Source organism: Bombyx mandarina, chromosome 08 (assembly GCF_030267445.1).
Source record: "Bombyx mandarina strain Sakado chromosome 08, ASM3026744v2".
In the NCBI taxonomy this organism is placed as follows: Eukaryota; Metazoa; Arthropoda; class Insecta; order Lepidoptera; family Bombycidae; genus Bombyx; species Bombyx mandarina.
The window spans coordinates 6,423,596-6,441,131 of record NC_143215.1 but is presented as its reverse complement, the minus strand read 5'-3'; the positions used below and the strand labels follow the sequence as shown (position 1 = coordinate 6,441,131).

Below are 17,536 nucleotides of genomic sequence, written 5' to 3'. Positions count from 1 at the left end.
CGATGGCAGCGACTTATCACAATAAGTTATTGTGACATTATTTATTATTGTAAAGATAATGAGGCACGTTCTTGTATCTCATGAAACTATTATATTATACACAAAATATACAACACAGTAACGTGTTATTGTTTACCGAAAATCAAAGTTTTCTCTTATATTTTATCAATATATATTACAAGCAATAATGTAAATACTATTATTAGTAATCGGCACGAGTCGTGAGCTCTGACCTTGATATGCGGGGAAGTGCATTTTTGGGTCTGTTTGGGGGAACGAGGCAAGACCGGAGGTGGCGCCGGCCATTTTGTTTTTTTTTATTGCTTAGATGGGTAGACGAGCTCACAGCCCACCTGGTGTTAAGTGGTTACTGGGGCCCATAGACGTCTCCAACGTAAATGCGCCACCCCCACCTTGAGATATAAATTCTCAGATCTCAGTATAGTTACAACGGCTGCCCCACCCTTCAAACTGAAACGCATTACTGCTTCACGGCAGAAATAGGCAGGGCGGTGGTGATTGGATCGATTACGTGATTGGATCTTTCGGTGTCGTGTGAGATGCCGTCCAGCTGTGATTGGTTTCCCCTGTTGTGTATGCGAATCACTGCAGAAAATTACACTTTCGTCCAATTTTATTAACTTAAATATTAATATACAACTTAAAAATTAAACACACATTTTTTATCAGCCTCATTTAATTCTTCCAGGCACCAACTCTTACGAATAATATACTGTGGATAAACGCTCATTGAGTACCATAAGTGCATATATAGATATATTTGAAACTTTTTAGTTAAAGTCGGTTTTTTGTTTTTGTCTTGGATGTTGATATGAGTATTCATATAGAAAAAATACTTAAAGAATTGTATATAAGTCCCATAGTTATTGTCTAAAGTAGCTGTAAGATTCTCTTATAAGCTTATCAAATAGAAATAGGTTTAGGTATATTAATCGAATGGTTTCTCTGGGACCGGAGAAATCAATGAAAATCGTCTGAAATCTAAAGTTAATTAATCTAAATCTAAAGCACACGAGACAAGCAAATTAGTTCCGGTTCTACAGGAAAAACCGGGTTCATTGATAACCTTTTGGAAGTCGGTTAATAACAGGGTAATTTCTGACTATAATACGAGTGAAACCCCTGCAAAACTATTATAAAAATATTAATACATTTTTAAATTCCAAATTGAACGAAATTAATTTAATTATAAAAAAGGTAATACCTACATGAGTGAACTTTACCTTAAGTGTACGATGCGCAGACGACACCCACTCTTTTGTCGAGAGCTCACGACTCGTGCCGATTACTATAACTAATTAATAACTAATCGGTAAAAACCTTCGATCAACAATAGTAACGATTGTTGATCGTAGGTAAAAGCAGGTCGCTGTTACTAAAATCGGCGTGGAATGCATTATTATCAGGCTGTGGTTGGCTCGAATGACGTCAGGTAATGAAGTTAACTTTTGAATGAAATCTTGAACGAAATAAATACTTTCTGCTAACTAAAATATTTATCATAAATAATATGTACACTTAATAATTAATAACTATACTAAAATTATAAAGCTGAAGAGTTTGTTTGTTTGGTTGAACGAACTAATCTCAGGAACTGCCGGTCCGATTTGAAAAATCCTTTAGTGTTAGATAACCCATTTATTGAGGAAGGCTATAAGCTAAGACCAATAAAATCACGGTTAGAGCAATACGAGCGGAGCACTAATAAATAATGTTTCAAAATAGGGTTCTTTTTTCCTTTTGAAAGCTTCTGCTATGTGCGCTGCGGGAACGGTTAAAGTTTCGCTAAAATAAGTATGACAGAATTGTTCCTCTTGGTAAGGTCTAAAAAAAGTCCGCGAAAGCATATGTCTATATTTTAAGATTGGCTCACTATAACCTTTTTTATGATAACCAAACTTGTTCTACTATACAGCATTATTTGTGAAGGTGTTTTCATAAATATGATATTGATCCCTATCCAAATAAATGCGTTATTCATTACAAGGATTTATAATAATTTAAAAGAAATTTGCTCTGTACATCATTTGATTTCAATGAGTATCTCAGAAGATATCGCAATTGTAAAATAACATCGGAGTAAAATAATGATCAAGCGCGTAATAATGATGTACTCGTATAATACGCGTCGGCTGGCCGGTGCATGGCGGCGCAGAATATGAAAAGAATAACAAGAAACACCCAAATCACTTGAAGATAGGCTTTGAAAATAGTTGATTTACCTGGATTTCTTCAGGATCCCATCATCAGATTCTGAAAATTACAGGACCGTTCGGGAAGTCTACCCTTTCGAAAAAAAAAAAAGAATAAAGAATTATCAGAATCAAACTTTCATAACATAAAAAGCATGGTTTTGGTACCTTAAATAGTTCCTTAAAATTCATATTCAAAAGTATTTTCATCTTCTACGTAAATGAAGTCGCGGGTAAAATTTTTCGTTATCCCAAAGTAACTATTCCACGCCTACGAAGTCTCGGGCAAAAGTTAGTAACATTTTTTTTTTTACTATCACACCTGCAATCTGTCGCCAAGACTATAATCAGAGTGAGTTGCGAGAGGTTATGGCTTGGAGGGACAGAGCCAATGCTCCGTTTCGCCTTAGTAGGATGATAGCACGTCGCTCTCTTGAGTTTTTTTTATTGCATAGATGGGTGGACGAGCTCACAGCCCACCTGATGTTAAGTGGTTACTGGAGCCCATAGACATCTAATCGGATTTTGCTGCAATAGTAAGCTGGACAACGAGTTTGGGTGAGCTGTCAAGCGGTTCTTATAGTTGGCTGAGTGTCGTTTCACTTCATCCAAGATGGTTGGGATTTCCAGGTACTCGTGGATTTCCGAATTTCGAGTATACCAAGGCGCCGACGAGAGTAACCTCAGGATACTGTTTTGAGCTCTCTGGAGGCACATAATGTTGGATTTGCTGGCTGTCGACCACAGTTGGATTCCATACGTCCAGATCGGTTTTATTATTGAGCAATACACCCTTTGCTTGTTGGATAGGGATAAGGCAGCCTGTCTACCGAGAAGCCAGAGTAGGGTTTTAAAATCTAATGTTAATTTCGTTACGCTTCGCTTTTATGTGGTCTTTCCATGTCATCCTTCGGTCCAAGTGAAATCCAAGATACTTAACACAGGTTGATTGCGGCAATGTATCGTGGCCGAGTTTGACTGGAGGACAAGTATCACGTCTTAGGGTAAATGTGATGTGGTGACGCTTGGGGGCGCTTGCTTTTATGCGCCACTTATGGTCAGCCAAGCGTTAGTGATATCGAGCTGGGTTTGCAACAGTCTAGTCGCTTCATTAGGATCACTGCTACAACTGAGGAAGGCTGCATCATCGGCAAAGGTTGCTACCGCTATTTCTGGTGACTGGGGTAGATCACTAGTAAAAAATAAATGTTGTAGAGGACCGGATCAAGTACGGAGCCTGGGGGCACTCCGGCTCTGCAGGCAAAAAGAGAAGATCTGGCATCACGGAGCTTGACTTGAAACCTTCTGTCACTGAGATAAGACTCTAACAGCAGAAAGTAGGAATGTGGAAGGTGCTTTTTAATTTTGCAGAGCAGTCCTTTATGCCAAACCCGATCAAAAGCTTGTTGTACGTCGAGAAAAGCAGCCGAACAGTACTCTTTCCTCTCCAGACAATGTCTTATTGTACAATACACTCTGTGTGTCTGTCTAGAACAGGTGTTCTATGGTTGAGTGGTGCTTCGAGTAGTAGTAGCTGTGTAGTACTGGTAATATATAAAAATAATTACGTAAAGGCGATTGATTTTACTGATATGCATAAGCCAAAAACCTTTAGGCAGGCGTTGTCGTGCAAAGACTGTGAGAAATACTACTGATAGAAAACGAAATAAATCCAGTAGATACAAGATAAATGTCGCCACCCAACTTTATTCATAAGTTCTAAATTTCAGTTTTATAGTACAACGGCCTTCTTAGTATACAACCCTTCATTTTTTTTTTTTTTTCCTACCTATGCTGATAGCCTTGAGAGGCTATTTCAGCTTCACCCTAACGTGTGTAGGTGAGCTCACGGGGCTCAAACCGGAGAGTTGCTAACACTGACCCTAGCAAGAGCAGTGCTTCGCAGAATCTACCACCGGATCGGAAACGCGACCCACTGAGAAGATCCGGCGAGAAACTCAGTGGGCTGTGTCTAGGGGTTAATTCGCTCGTCGAGCCCTTCGTCGCAAGCGACGGGTTCGACGAGGACGGTGACCGGTGCTTGTGGTGCCTAAAAGCACCGTTAATGGATCGGGAGGATCCGTAATGACGTGCTTTGGGCGACGTCGACTGTTTACCATTCGATCTACAGGATCGGGTATGTAGTTTCCAGCGGCCACGACAAGAGGGTTCTCATGTCGTGCCGCCTTCTCGAAATGGCGCAATGATGCCGACTGTAGATACTTACTGACAGAGTCGATCTCCAGGTCATCGTGGAGATCCACGTTCCTCAGGAACCATGGTGCTCCGACGGCTATCCTGCAGAATCGGGATTGAATAACCTGAAGGGGCTTCAAGTTGGTGCGGGCTGCGTGAGCGAACACTACGCTTGCATACGTCATAACGGGGCGTATGCAAGTTTTGTAGAGAGTTACCTTATTACGGAGGGACAGTTTGCTTCGCTTGCAAAGCATAGGGTAGAAACCCTTCATAGTACCCTTCTTAATAGTACAAACTTCAAACCAAAACGGACTATTGTTTCACGGCAGAAAAGGCTGGGTGGTGATACCTACTCGAGTGGGCTGATTTATGACCACCATCATTGTGCTTAGTGCGAGTTTTTTTACGTTGGAAGTGGGTAGTTAGTGCAGTTGGAACAGCGCCCCTAGCGGCAAACGTAGGCAAACGTTACAACTCCATACAAATTTGAGCTAACTTTTACGCTATCGAGAACGTTAAAAAATTCGCACTAAGCACGCCTTCGATCAACAACAGTAGCTTGTTGATCGAAGAAGCACACAGTAGAATCATCGCGAATTTCTGTAGTTTACCTGATTACGATTAGTGAAGTAAAATATATCTTTCTATTTTATTTTGTTGAAATATTTCTCATAATATTCTACCATATACAACCATTGTTTTAAAGGCAAAGAAAGGTCTATGAAACGAAAAGTAAGATTGAGTGAAATACACTTATGTTTATTGCTATGAAAATTGTTGTAAATAAAATTGATTAAGATTCATTCATTGATAGAATCAGATAAGACGAGGTAAAAAACTTTAATGGATCTTCCGGAAAAAAGCAAACCAAGCAAGCTACCAGTAGTTTCGCATTGTTTTCCCACAATTGTGTTCTTTCACAGATATATAATGGTTATAATGTTACATGCGGTAGAGACAATTATTTGGTTATAAGACATTATTATAGGTTTAATCCTGAAGTAATAGGAAATTAACAGTCGATCCCCATTATAACTTCGTTTTTCGCGTTTCCGCCATAATGAAAGTTTAACGGATTTTTTTATTGAACAGGCATAAGAATCACAGCAGTATCCAGCCGAATTTTTTGTAACATAGGCTGAAAACATATTGTTGAATGAATAGGGAAATAAAACAAAATAGTTTGATTACAACGGGTCTTTACCTATGAAGTTGCCGTTTTACTGACCTTTTTAATGGCTTGCAATATATTCTAAATTCCTATGAATTCTATTTAAAAATGTGGAATTTATTTTTAAATCTAAGCATTTGTTGATTGATTTATATTTTGTTTTTACTGCCTACTAATCGCATCGCTACTAATTACATCGGATTCGATAAAAATATGAATAACTAGCTGACCCGGCAGTTTTTTTTTATACCTACGGATATTGTAATAATTCTATTTTTATTTTATTTCGAGTTACGTCATTGTTAATAATTCTATCTTATGTTAAATTAAGTATCTCTATATTTATTAAACACTAGCTGACCCAGCAGACTTCGTAGTGCCTCAATCGATAAATAAAAGACCTAAACTTTTGTATAAAATGAACTTAAAACAAACAAAAGGAATCCGTCCGACGGGGGGACACATCAAAGGAAAAACAAAATTATTATTTTTATTTAATTCCGAGCATTTTCATATTTATCTTCCTTTTAAACCTTCTCTGGACTTCCACAAATAATTCAAGACCAAAATTAGCCAAATCGGTCCAGCTTTTCTGGAGTTTTAGCGAGACTAACGAACAGCAATTCATTTTTATATACATATATAGATATATGGATATAGATTATGGAATAGGTGTTCAGTCGCGGTCCCAATCCCGAACAAATTATTTAAAATATTAATACGTGTTGATACGGAGTGACGAGTGAACATTAAAACGAACGCATGCCTCGTTATTGGTTTGAAAGTTTCCGATATGAAAATTTAGATCTAAAAAATGAGCCCGGTTGTCACCCGAAAACTAAAGTCAACAACGACGAATAAAAGGCGAGAGTGTAAGCTGACGATACTCAATCTACCGCTGAGCTAACAGCAGCTTTTAAAGTTAACATCAAAACAATATTCATCCATTCCATTTGCCTCAAATTGGCTAGCAACCTTATATTATTGACCGATTTAGTATTTTGGTCGCAAAACGCAACTTGCAAGTCTAATCATGAATAGCGAAATCAGGCTTTAATCGAAATCAAGAATTTTAGAGTTGATGCTGAAGTACAAATAAATATTATTCCAGCTAATGGAAAAGTAAAAAAATTTAAAACCTTAATAGAATGTGGTAGCTACTAAGCCTGAGAGAACCACGGTTTTTTATAAAAACGTCGAAGTGGTAGTATCTTTATTACTAAGGGTTTCATCTTCAAACTAAGTCAAGAATGGTAGTTAAAAACTGCTCAATTTTGGAGTCTATTATTACCATGTTCAGTGTCGCAACATTATGCATAGGTACGGCTTTTGATTCTTCTAAGTAATTCTTTTTTTTTTATTGCTTAGCTGAGTGGGCGAAAAAAAAAGGATTTCCAGGCCCACCTGATGTTAAGCTACCTCCTCGAAACATAAGTTTTAAGTCTCAGTTTTAACAGTACAACGGCTGCCCCGCCCGTCAAACCGAAACGCATTAGGTACTGCTTCACGGTAGACATAGGCAGAATGGTGGTGGCACCTATACGTTTGGATTCAAGGTGTCCTACCGCCATTCTTCATTGTTAGTTTGATTTTTTATATTAAATACAGAAAAATGATTTTCTTTTTAAATAAAATCTACGCTTTACATTAAGTAAATTTAAAAAAATATAGTGTTTTTAGAGACAATTTCTAAGAAATTTACAGTGAAACTTAAGCCGTGTGTAGAAACACTGATTTCAAGTCATATGTACATAAATAATATATTTAAGTGTATTATCACTATTATCTATGATGCGTATGTATGTATGCATTGTATACTTTCTGATGCATGTTATACTGTTGAGAGAAATTGACTTTTTGGCGGGAACGCGAGGAGTGAAGTTGTGTGATTGGTTTATTTTGTCTATTTAGTGTTTCCTCAGGTTTAAATGTGTAATAACGGTGGTTTTATAAGTGTTTAATATCTGTGAAAGTGAACCAATGTGAGAAAATGAAACAAAGCCGCTGGAAGTAACTTCTGGGGATCTTTCAAAAAGTACATTGAAAAAATCTCAGTAAATGACTATTAGAGCAGATGAATGACACGCGGGCCTCTGGTTCGTGTAAGTCGCGCAGGTAGAACATGCGTGGGATTCAAAACAAACCAGCAGTAAACATCCAGCAGTTTATTAAAAGTAATCAGGCGGACAGGCAGTACAATAATACTAAAGATATATTATTATAAAGGAACTTAACAGTACAGCGTGCGGACCGTGCGACGGCACCGAGAGAAAAGAGAGAAGCGATTTTTTTTCCTACCTAAGCTGATGGTCTAGAGAGACCATATCAGCGTAACCTTAACTAGTAGGTGAGTTCACGGGGCTCGAACCTGAATATTTTGCTAGCATGAACCCTAGCAAGAGCCATGTTTCGCAGAATCTACCACCGGATCGGAAACGCGTCTCACTGAGAAGATCCGGCGAGAAACTCAGTGGGCTGTGTCTGTGGATTAATTTACTCGCCGAGCCCTTCGTCGCAAACGACGGATTCGACGAGAACGATGACCGGTGCTTGGGGTACCCAAAAGCACTGTTAGTGGATCGGGAGGATCCGAAATGACGTGTTTTGGGGACGTCGACTGTTTACCATTTCGTCCGCAGGATCGGCTATGTAGTTTTCGGCGACCACGATGAGAGAATTCTCATGTCGTGCCGCTTTATCGAAGTGGGGAAGAGCGAACCCATAGATCAAGCCAAGATTTAATGTATTCACTAATATTCTTAATAATGACCACCATTTTACTGAGATTATATTTCATCCCATATCATCTCATCTCATTTCATTTAATTTTATCCCTTCATCTTCATTTCATTTCATTTCACCCATATTATCATTTTTCACAAAAATAAGTATATTTTAAATTAAAATAAGACTTGACCTAAAGGTCTTAGTTACCAGGTGATAAATCCAATAAAAAAATAATTAAAAGAAATGGGGAAAAATAATGTAAAATGCAATATATGCAAATATGTACTTACTTATAATGATGTAACATTTAAAGTCAATAAAAATAAAATATGTAATTCTACGGTCGCCTTTAAACAATTCTTAAAACCTAAGTCATAAGTCGGCATAAGTCATTTGACAAGAACTGATGAAATTTGTCTTAATTTGTCCAGTATTTTAAAATAGTGCATTAATTTAAACAAAAACCTATAAAAGTGTAGCGACAAAACAATGTCCGAAAAGGAAACTAAATTCATTAAGAATGAACACGTATTAACCGTGGCTTTGTGCGCCATAGCAATACCACTGTCTATGTCTATGTGGATAATTAATATAATTTATTCCAAATATCTTGCAGAAAATTCGAGTTATGATGGTAATGTATAATATTCTAGATCCCTTTTTATAGTTCTGACCGTTAATCCTTGTTACATGATCCTTGATTTAACTTGGTTGCTTTTCAAAGGTTGCTTAAAATTAGGTATAAGAGGCGGCTGAACTTTGTGAGAGGCTAGAGAATCTGAATACTTATTCTCTTCGATTGGTTCACTGTTCTGATTCTTATCCCTGTAGACAGTTAGGTAGGGACCTCGTATTAAATGGTTACCAGAGACCATAGATAAAAACACAAAGTCGTCAACTCTGTTGTACCAATTTCATAGTTGCTGTTAAAATTGAAACATATTGCTTCGCGAATTAAATATAAGAGATGCTACCTCTCATCACAATACCCTCACAATATGTCTTACCACCAGCAATTGCAGGATAGAGATTCCATTAAGCGACTACCTACTCCCTTACCCCTACCTACATAGTTTTTACTGCCCAGAAAGAGATGTGATTATGCTTATTTAGGTTGGTATAGCTGAATCATAAGGTTTGTATTATATTAGCTTCCTCTTCTAACTTCCTATTTGTGTTTCTTCAGCGCTATCACACGTTCTAGTTTGAAAGGTATGATAGCTATTGCAAATGAGACTTACATGGACAACAAATTTTAGCTTCCAGCTGATTCTGGACTCTGCTAACTATTTAACAATAACACCAGACAGATTGTGACTTTATGAGTCTATATTTTTGTTACATGTATTCTACAAATATCAGTTAAAAGAAAGCTTGCAGCACAACTAATTAACATTTAAATAAGGCTAATATCACCAATATTTTCAGAACCTATTGTTATACCACCAACAAAATGGATGGTATCATGTTTTATTCCCCTTCTTATAGCAGTTTATGGATACAAGAAGAGAAGCATAAATTTAAGTGGAGCAGTTAGTGGGTTACTTATAGCATTCATTTTAACACTTAGTAGTTATGGATTTTTAGCTGCTATTTTCACATTTTTCATTACTTCATCAAAAGCTACTAAAGTAAAGTCACATTTGAAGAGGAAATTTGAAGCTGATTTTAAGGAAGGTAATATGGAGTTTATTTTGATAATTGCAAAATGAAACACAAATTTACTAAGGTTACATGACCAGGGAAGCTAATGACATCTAGAAGTAAATAAATTAAGCATTAAGTGGTGCTGAAGTCCATAAAATGTATAAATAGAATGGTGCCACTTAAAGATAAAAGACAACTTTTTAATTTGAACTGTGTTAGGATAATACCATATACTTAAACCTTAACACGATTTCCACCAGAAATAGGTAGAATATTAGCTGATGTAGTTTTGTATACCACAAGCACTAATAAATTTTGGTTATTTTAATTTGAAATTAAGGAATATAATCCAAAATATTTTTTCATACTCATTCACGAATAGAATGTAATGTTAGTTTGTTATGCAATTCTTAATTTAAAAATGCTTTGAGAGCTAAAATGTAACCAAACAATCCTTCCTGTACATTACAATTCTTACCCTAATATAATTGTCTCCATTTAGAATTTTATTTTCTTTGGCCATCGCAAACCATGAACATAATTAAAACTGCTTTGACTTAAGTAGTTTTAATCAATCAGAATTTTTATTTTTATTAAAGGTGGACAAAGGAATTGGATACAAGTGCTGTGTAATGGTGGTATGGCAGCTCAGCTTGCATTGTTGTATCTATTGGATGTGGGATCATCCGAGCGCCCTATTGATTTTGTGAAGGACTACAGATCTTCTTGGTTGTCTATTGGAATTTTAGGTAAGTTAATTTAGATTAGCCATTTTTGTAAAATTAAATGAATCTACAACCCTTGGGCTATTTCTTGTTTTTCCAATAATCCAATATGTTTTGTTCCCCATATAATAATACTTTTTTTACATTAGTTATATACAAGTACTCACATGTTCAAGTATACTATTAGCAGTTAATCCATTACATTAAGAGCAATTAACCAACTACATCAGATGGTGAGCCAATATGTTTAGTCATTATAAAATAGTTACAGAGCAGTTTTCCTAGAAAAAAAAAAAAAAAATTAAATCTTTAGAACCAGTAACGGAAATAGCAACAAAAAGGTCTAATAATATGGTCTGTGGTCTTTGGTACCAAATTTGTTCATAAAAACTATATATCACAGTAATTGCTGTTCTAAATTATCACACTATTTAAACAATGTATAATTTTATGATTACAGGTGTTTTTGCATGCTGCAATGGTGACACATGGGCTTCAGAAATTGGAACAGTTTTTTCTAGTTCAGATCCATATTTAATTACATCTTGGAAGAAAGTGCCTAGGGGCACAAATGGTGGTGTCACTTTTATTGGAACAGTATTTAGTGGTCTTGGAGGATTTGTGATTGGATTGAGCCAGTATTTTGTACTTTACTTGTTCTCAGACAAAAGTTCTTGGGATTATGCTCCACCACAATGGCCTATTATACTGATGGGCACAATTTCTGGTTTATTAGGCAGTTTAGTAGATTCTATATTGGGAGCAACTTTGCAGTTTTCAGGCAAGTAAAAATTGTGTACAAAATCAATCACCCCAAGGCAATCTGAAGTAAAGTTATGTATGTATATTGGTGATCAATGATTATGCTTAAAAATCCGCATTTATTGTTTATACATATTATATGCTTAACTTTTCATACATTTTTAGTATGACAAGTACCTATTAATAAGAAAACAGATTTTACTGGTGGTAGGACCTCTGGTGAGTCCGCGCGGGTGGGTACCACCACCCTGCCTATTTCTGCCGTGAAGCATAATGCGTTTCGGTTTGAAGGGTGGGGCAGCCGTTGTAACTATACTTGAGACCTTAGAACTTATATCTCAAGATGGGTGGCGCATTTACGTTGTGGATGTCTATGGGCTCCAGTAACCACTTAACACCAGGTGGGCTGTGAGCTCGTCCACCCATCTAAGCAATAAAAAAAAAAAGATGTGTGAGCTCCTTTGTGCTATTATTACTACCCTATCATCTCTTTCATAGTGGTGTCTGTGTGACCTACAATACCATCATCTTATTTATTCTTGTGGGTGTTGTAAAACAATGAAGGGATTCACAAGTCAATGGGCAGCAAAATTTTTTGAGTTAAAACTTAAGTACCCTGGTATAATTACCTGGGTTCTGTGATCACTAACTGATGTTTACTGGTATTAGGGCATATTGTAAGCTCTCACTGGTAGGTCACTCCTGCCTGTTTTTTATGTAGAATAATCAAGTGTTGTGGCTTGAAGACGGGTTATTCAACACAATTGAGACATCCTAATTTCTTAAGGTAGATGACTGCATCAAGTTATGATATCTATGGGCTCCAGTAATCACTTGACACCAAGTAGGCTGTGAGCATGTTAAATCACCTATCAGATAAATGAACTAAGATGTAAGATGTATCCTCACATATTGTTCTAGACAACCCCCTAATTCCTAAGCATTCTATAAGCCCACAGTGCGCATAAATACTGCCCATCTTGGCGCGGTACTCACGTTCTGGTGTCTTTGGGATAATAAGCTCGATTTCCATATTAGCTAAAAAATATCGAAAATAAGATTTACTAAGCCCAGTGACTGGCTCCAGCACTGTCCCAATTGTGAATTAGTGTAAAGCATTGTTCGTGAATTACAATTTTCATTTCAGGTTTGAACAAAGAAGGAAAAATTGTAAATCATTCCTATGATGCAGTTAAACATATCTCTGGCTGGAATATTCTAGACAATCACAGTGTAAACCTAATATCAACTATCATTATAGGCTTATTAACTCCTACACTCAGTAAAAATTTGTGGCCTCTTTTTTAAGTATTAATTTTATATTAAAATAGGCGAACCGTCCAATTTCGTTTGCATAACATTAGAAAGAGAAAGGGTTGAACGAGGGGGACGTATGCACCTACCTACACTGCAAACTTAAAATGACGCTGACAAAACCAGGAGAAACTTTGTATGTCTGTAATATTTATGGGATAATTTTAAGTTTTTTAGTTTTTTAACTACGTTAAGAATATATACTATAACATAGGCTATCTTCGGTACATCACGCTATGATCAGGGATAGTGGAACTGTGGTAAAAAATGACATGGGAACAGGATTTTTAAAGGGACAATGGGTAATATTATTTGGGATTTTTTAAAATAAAATGTGGTTATGTTATAATTATAATACTATGTGGGTATATATGTTCCGTATAATAAATAGTATTTTAAAGTACTACTGCGTACACAATATTTTTATTTTCTTGTTGCTGAAGAACGTAATCGCGCGAGATGCTTGACCATTATTTTGTTGCAGAAATATTTTAACTAGCGGAAAACTTTTATATCTTAAATTATTCACTGAGATCAAACGATTTAAGGGCAACTTTGTTCATAAATGCTCGTGATGAGTAACGTATTTATTGAGATAAGGATTGTTACCATGTCAAAAAAAGCCTTTGCAAAGAATAGATTACTTAGACAAATTTGATTAACAGTAAAAAGGTTTTATATTGTGCCACCCAAAAAGGATAAACATAGGCTATCGCGGATTTTTTATTGCTGCGTAACTTTAATAGCAGAATAAGCAGCGGAAGCTTTTGAAAGAAATAAAATTTTACCGTTTTTTCAACATTTTTCATATCAATGAATAAGCTAACGCTCCGCTTCTGTTGGTCTTAGCTTGATGTTATACCTATAGCCTATAACCTTCCTCGATAAGTTAGATTAGTAAGATTTACATATATAAGTAAGATTTGTTTCGAACACTAAAATAATTTTTAATTTTTAAAATAGTTCGTGAGATTACTTACTGCGTTCAAACAAACTCTTGAGCTTAATGATATTAGTGCGGATTTAGTATTATTTTTTTGACCTTCTAAAGACGCAGCACAATCACATACCCATAGATGTTCATGAATTAAATCTTGAATCGATCAAAAACCAAAACAAATAATTCAGATGCTTAGAAGCTTTCGTAAAAGAAAATCAAATTGATTACATTACAGTAGTGAATATATTTCTTAAAGCCACGTTTCAAGTTAAATTGTGGTTGTAAATGACTTGGTTATCTGTTTTTTTAACCCTGTTCTTCCGACAATTTTTAATATAAATAATTTACTAGTACAGCATTAACGTTTTTATAATTGGTTGTTTCCTTAAATTAAGTACAATATAGTGTTGTTGAGTTACATAATGGAAGTAGGCAGTCACGAGGAAATTATTTTTATAAAAATAAGATCTGATTAAACAACTAATAGATATTTATTATTAAATCGATTTTAACTTTGTACAGTTTATTTAATGTTTTATTTTCTAAAGTTATAGAAATTAAATTTGTAAATTAAAAAACCAGACCACGTGTTGATATAAAATGGCATACCAACTAGAACAACAAAAAGGAGACGGAAAATCGTGGGCCAAAAATGTAATAACTTGGAATGTAGTCAAAAAAATTTGTCATATTTTTTTATATAAGAATATAAAAAATCACCTCAATCCTCTTTCTGGGACCGGAGAAAAATGAGAAAGTTAGTTTTTGTCGGTATAACGGTGTGATCGATTTAATTAATCGATTACAGGATTATAAAAAGAAAAACATTGCACTAGGTAATTAATGTAAAGTAATGAAATGAGCGATTTATACTTGTTGTATACAAGTGCGGTATACGCCGGATTTAATTGCGATTATATACATAAATGAAGAAAAGTCTATTATTACTTAACAAAGTAATATGATTATCGATTTCAAATCGATTAAAATCGATTGTATTTTTGATGACAGCTTTGACAGTAAGCTGACATGACGTTTGTTCATAGATTATACAATTATTTTTTGGCGCTTGTTGGTTTTTTCTGCTATACTCGTTTTGTATCTTCGATGCATTTTGAGTGTGTATCTATCGGGCTGTTTTTATATTTTCAACGATCACTGCTTTATTATTACGGATTCCAACTCTGCCAGCCTTGTACGACAATTGCTTCTACACTGGACACCGAAGATCGCTCACACGTTTGACTTGAAATTGTTGCATTGGATACTGTTGAAATTATGGATCGCTGTGTGAATTGTGGGATGGCAATTCCATATTCTATACCTGATATATATCATTGATGTTCATTCTTATTATGACATTTAAAAGATTATCCAATGGATATAATAAACATTTACTTATGCTTAAATAAGTTATTATTCAGCTCTTTTAAAGAGATTGTAACATAACCTAACTTTTACTAAATCTTGATTAACTCGGCTCTCAGATTGAGAAAACTTTTATAATTTTCAACAAGGTACTGATAAATCTGAATCTATTAATTCATATTAGTTTCATCACGTTACATTCGGGCCCAAAAATGTATGTAATCGTTTCAGTCTCCTTTAAAGTCGAACTAAGTAAGGTTTGACTTTCAGTATTTTTTATTGCCCTCGCAAGCACTTATAAGGATACGATCCATGTAGGAGTGATCGGTTACCATCGCTCATGGACGTCGTAACGCTAGAGATTTAGCTAAGCCGCTGCCTACCGTTAAAGCCTTTCACACTTTAATTCTGTCTCATTGAGTTTCAAAGTTGAATTACTTAATGAACAATCTCGTTAGTATTACATTAACTAAAAATAGTAAAAGTTCCTGTTTCCTTAATGTTACGCATGTCAACAAGTATTGGCCGGCCGCACCGGCTGCGATTCTCACCGTGTCGGCGTGGAAAAAACCGCTGCCGTATACGAAGGCAGGTATACCACCCGCACCCTAGCCCCAGCTTGCGCCACGCCCCGCGTACCGTTCCCCGCATCCCTCTGCCGTCAACGACTTCGGGCTCGTGCGCGAATTCGCCACCGCTGTAAATTTCAACCGTCTGGGATCGTTCGTTTTTTATTTCCTACCTAAGCTGAGAGCCTTGAGAGGCTATTTTAGCGTAACCTTAACTAGTAGGAGAGCTCACGGGGCTCCGGGGTGTTGCTAACACTGGCCCTAGCAAGAACCGTGCTTCGCAGAATCTACCACTGGATCGGAAAGGCGACCCACTGAGAAGATCCGGCGAGAAACTCAGTGGGCTGTGTCTGAGGGTTAATTTACTCGTCGAGCCCTTCGTCGTAAGCGACGGGTTCGACGAGAACGATACACGGTGCTTGAGGTACCTAAAAGCACCGTTAGTGGATCGGGAGAATCCGAAATGACGTGTTTGGGGCGATGTCGACTGCTTTCGATTCTGGATCGTTTGCGGACGCTCTTAGTAGGTCGTCAACCCGTAAACAGTAGCTCACAGCCGCGTTCGATCATATGGACGTCTATGAGTCTGTATCCCGCACTCTGTAATTAAACCTGTAATCAATGGCGCAAAATGGACGCGAAAAATCTTTTTCTTTTAAGTTAGCATCTTACAATGCTACCGGACTCGCGCGGCAACGCAGCTATGTACGAATTCTTCCGCGACAATCTGATAGACATTTTACTGGTGCAAAAGATCTGTATTAAGTCTTGGCTTTGTGACCCGAAAGTTGCGACTTACGTCATAGTTAGAAATCACAAACTCACCGCCCCTAAGGGCGGGACAGCCATTTACTATTGGCGGGCTCTGCACTGCGTCTCTCTTGATACTCCCTCGCTCTCACATATCCGTGCCGTCCGTGTGCCACATTGCGCTGAAAGTGAACGAATGCAATGACTTCCCCCAAAAAACCCTTCCTGAGCAGTGACATCGAGACACTTCTCGGGCAGCGATTTAAATTGCCACCACACTAGGTGGAACTGTCATCGTAAGAACTTAAATGGTAGGCGTCTGGTCGCGTTTATAGACGACCTCACATTCAACATCGTCGGCCCTCCAACCCCAAGGTGCTATCCGTATCTGCTCTATTGTTCTGTCTATTGTGCTCGAACGCTCCGTCCGTCGATATCGCGAAGGCGTTCGACAAAGTCTGGCACAACGATTTGATATACAAACTGTTCCACATGGGAGTGTCAGACAGACTCGTGCTCATCATACGAGACTTCTTGTCGAACCGTTCGTTTTGACATCGAGTAGAGAGAACTCGTTCTCGCCCCCATCATCTGCCTGCCGGAGTTCCGCAAGGCTCCGCGCTCTCCCAGTCACTATTTAGTTTGGATATCAACGATATACCAGTCTCCGGAGACCCATCTGGCGTTCTTCGTAGATGACACGGCCAATACCGTCTTTACCATAAGGGCACACGGGGCTCGTGCCCAGGGCCCCCATTCTCAGGGGGCCTCGAAGGACCGACAATTTCTCTTACACATTTATTCTCAAAACATTTTTGTTGGGCACATTACACTTTTTTCACAAATCAGTAATCTTATCAGAAGGTATTTTCATGGCATGTACTACGCCATTATATTGATGACTACGCCTATTTCTATTGTACTAATTAATAATATTTCCGAAAGCATCCACCTAATTTACTAAGTACACCATCTAGCGATCACGATAACGGTTTCGTTATCGTGATCGTAACCAAAAAACCAGTAGCATTCTAATGTCATTAATGACATTTTATATTATACTGTATTTGATTACCTATAATAAATGGTCATACTCAGTAAAAATATATTTTTTTTGCTTTCCAAAAGGGCCTCAAATTCTTGTGTGCCCA

At 37.0% G+C, this 17,536-nt stretch overlaps 1 protein-coding gene across 2 annotated transcripts; it reads left to right on the top strand.

Annotated features, from left to right (window-relative positions):
- The first annotated feature begins 8,511 nt into the window (after window positions 1–8,511).
- LOC149502514 (transmembrane protein 19) lies at window positions 8,512–14,224 on the top strand. Of its 2 annotated transcripts, none has more exons than XM_089729099.1 (5): window positions 8,512–8,944; window positions 9,799–9,987; window positions 10,557–10,706; window positions 11,143–11,463; window positions 12,592–14,224. In XM_089729099.1, the coding sequence occupies exons 1-5, from the start codon at window positions 8,800–8,802 to the stop codon at window positions 12,750–12,752; spliced, it is 966 nt and encodes a 321-aa protein (XP_089585225.1). In that variant the 5' UTR covers window positions 8,512–8,799; the 3' UTR covers window positions 12,753–14,224. The 2 variants fall into 2 exon arrangements, with proteins under 2 accessions (XP_089585225.1, XP_089585224.1); XM_089729098.1 differs by having other exon boundaries at window positions 8,520–8,944; window positions 9,739–9,987.
- The last annotated feature ends 3,312 nt before the right edge of the window (window positions 14,225–17,536 follow it).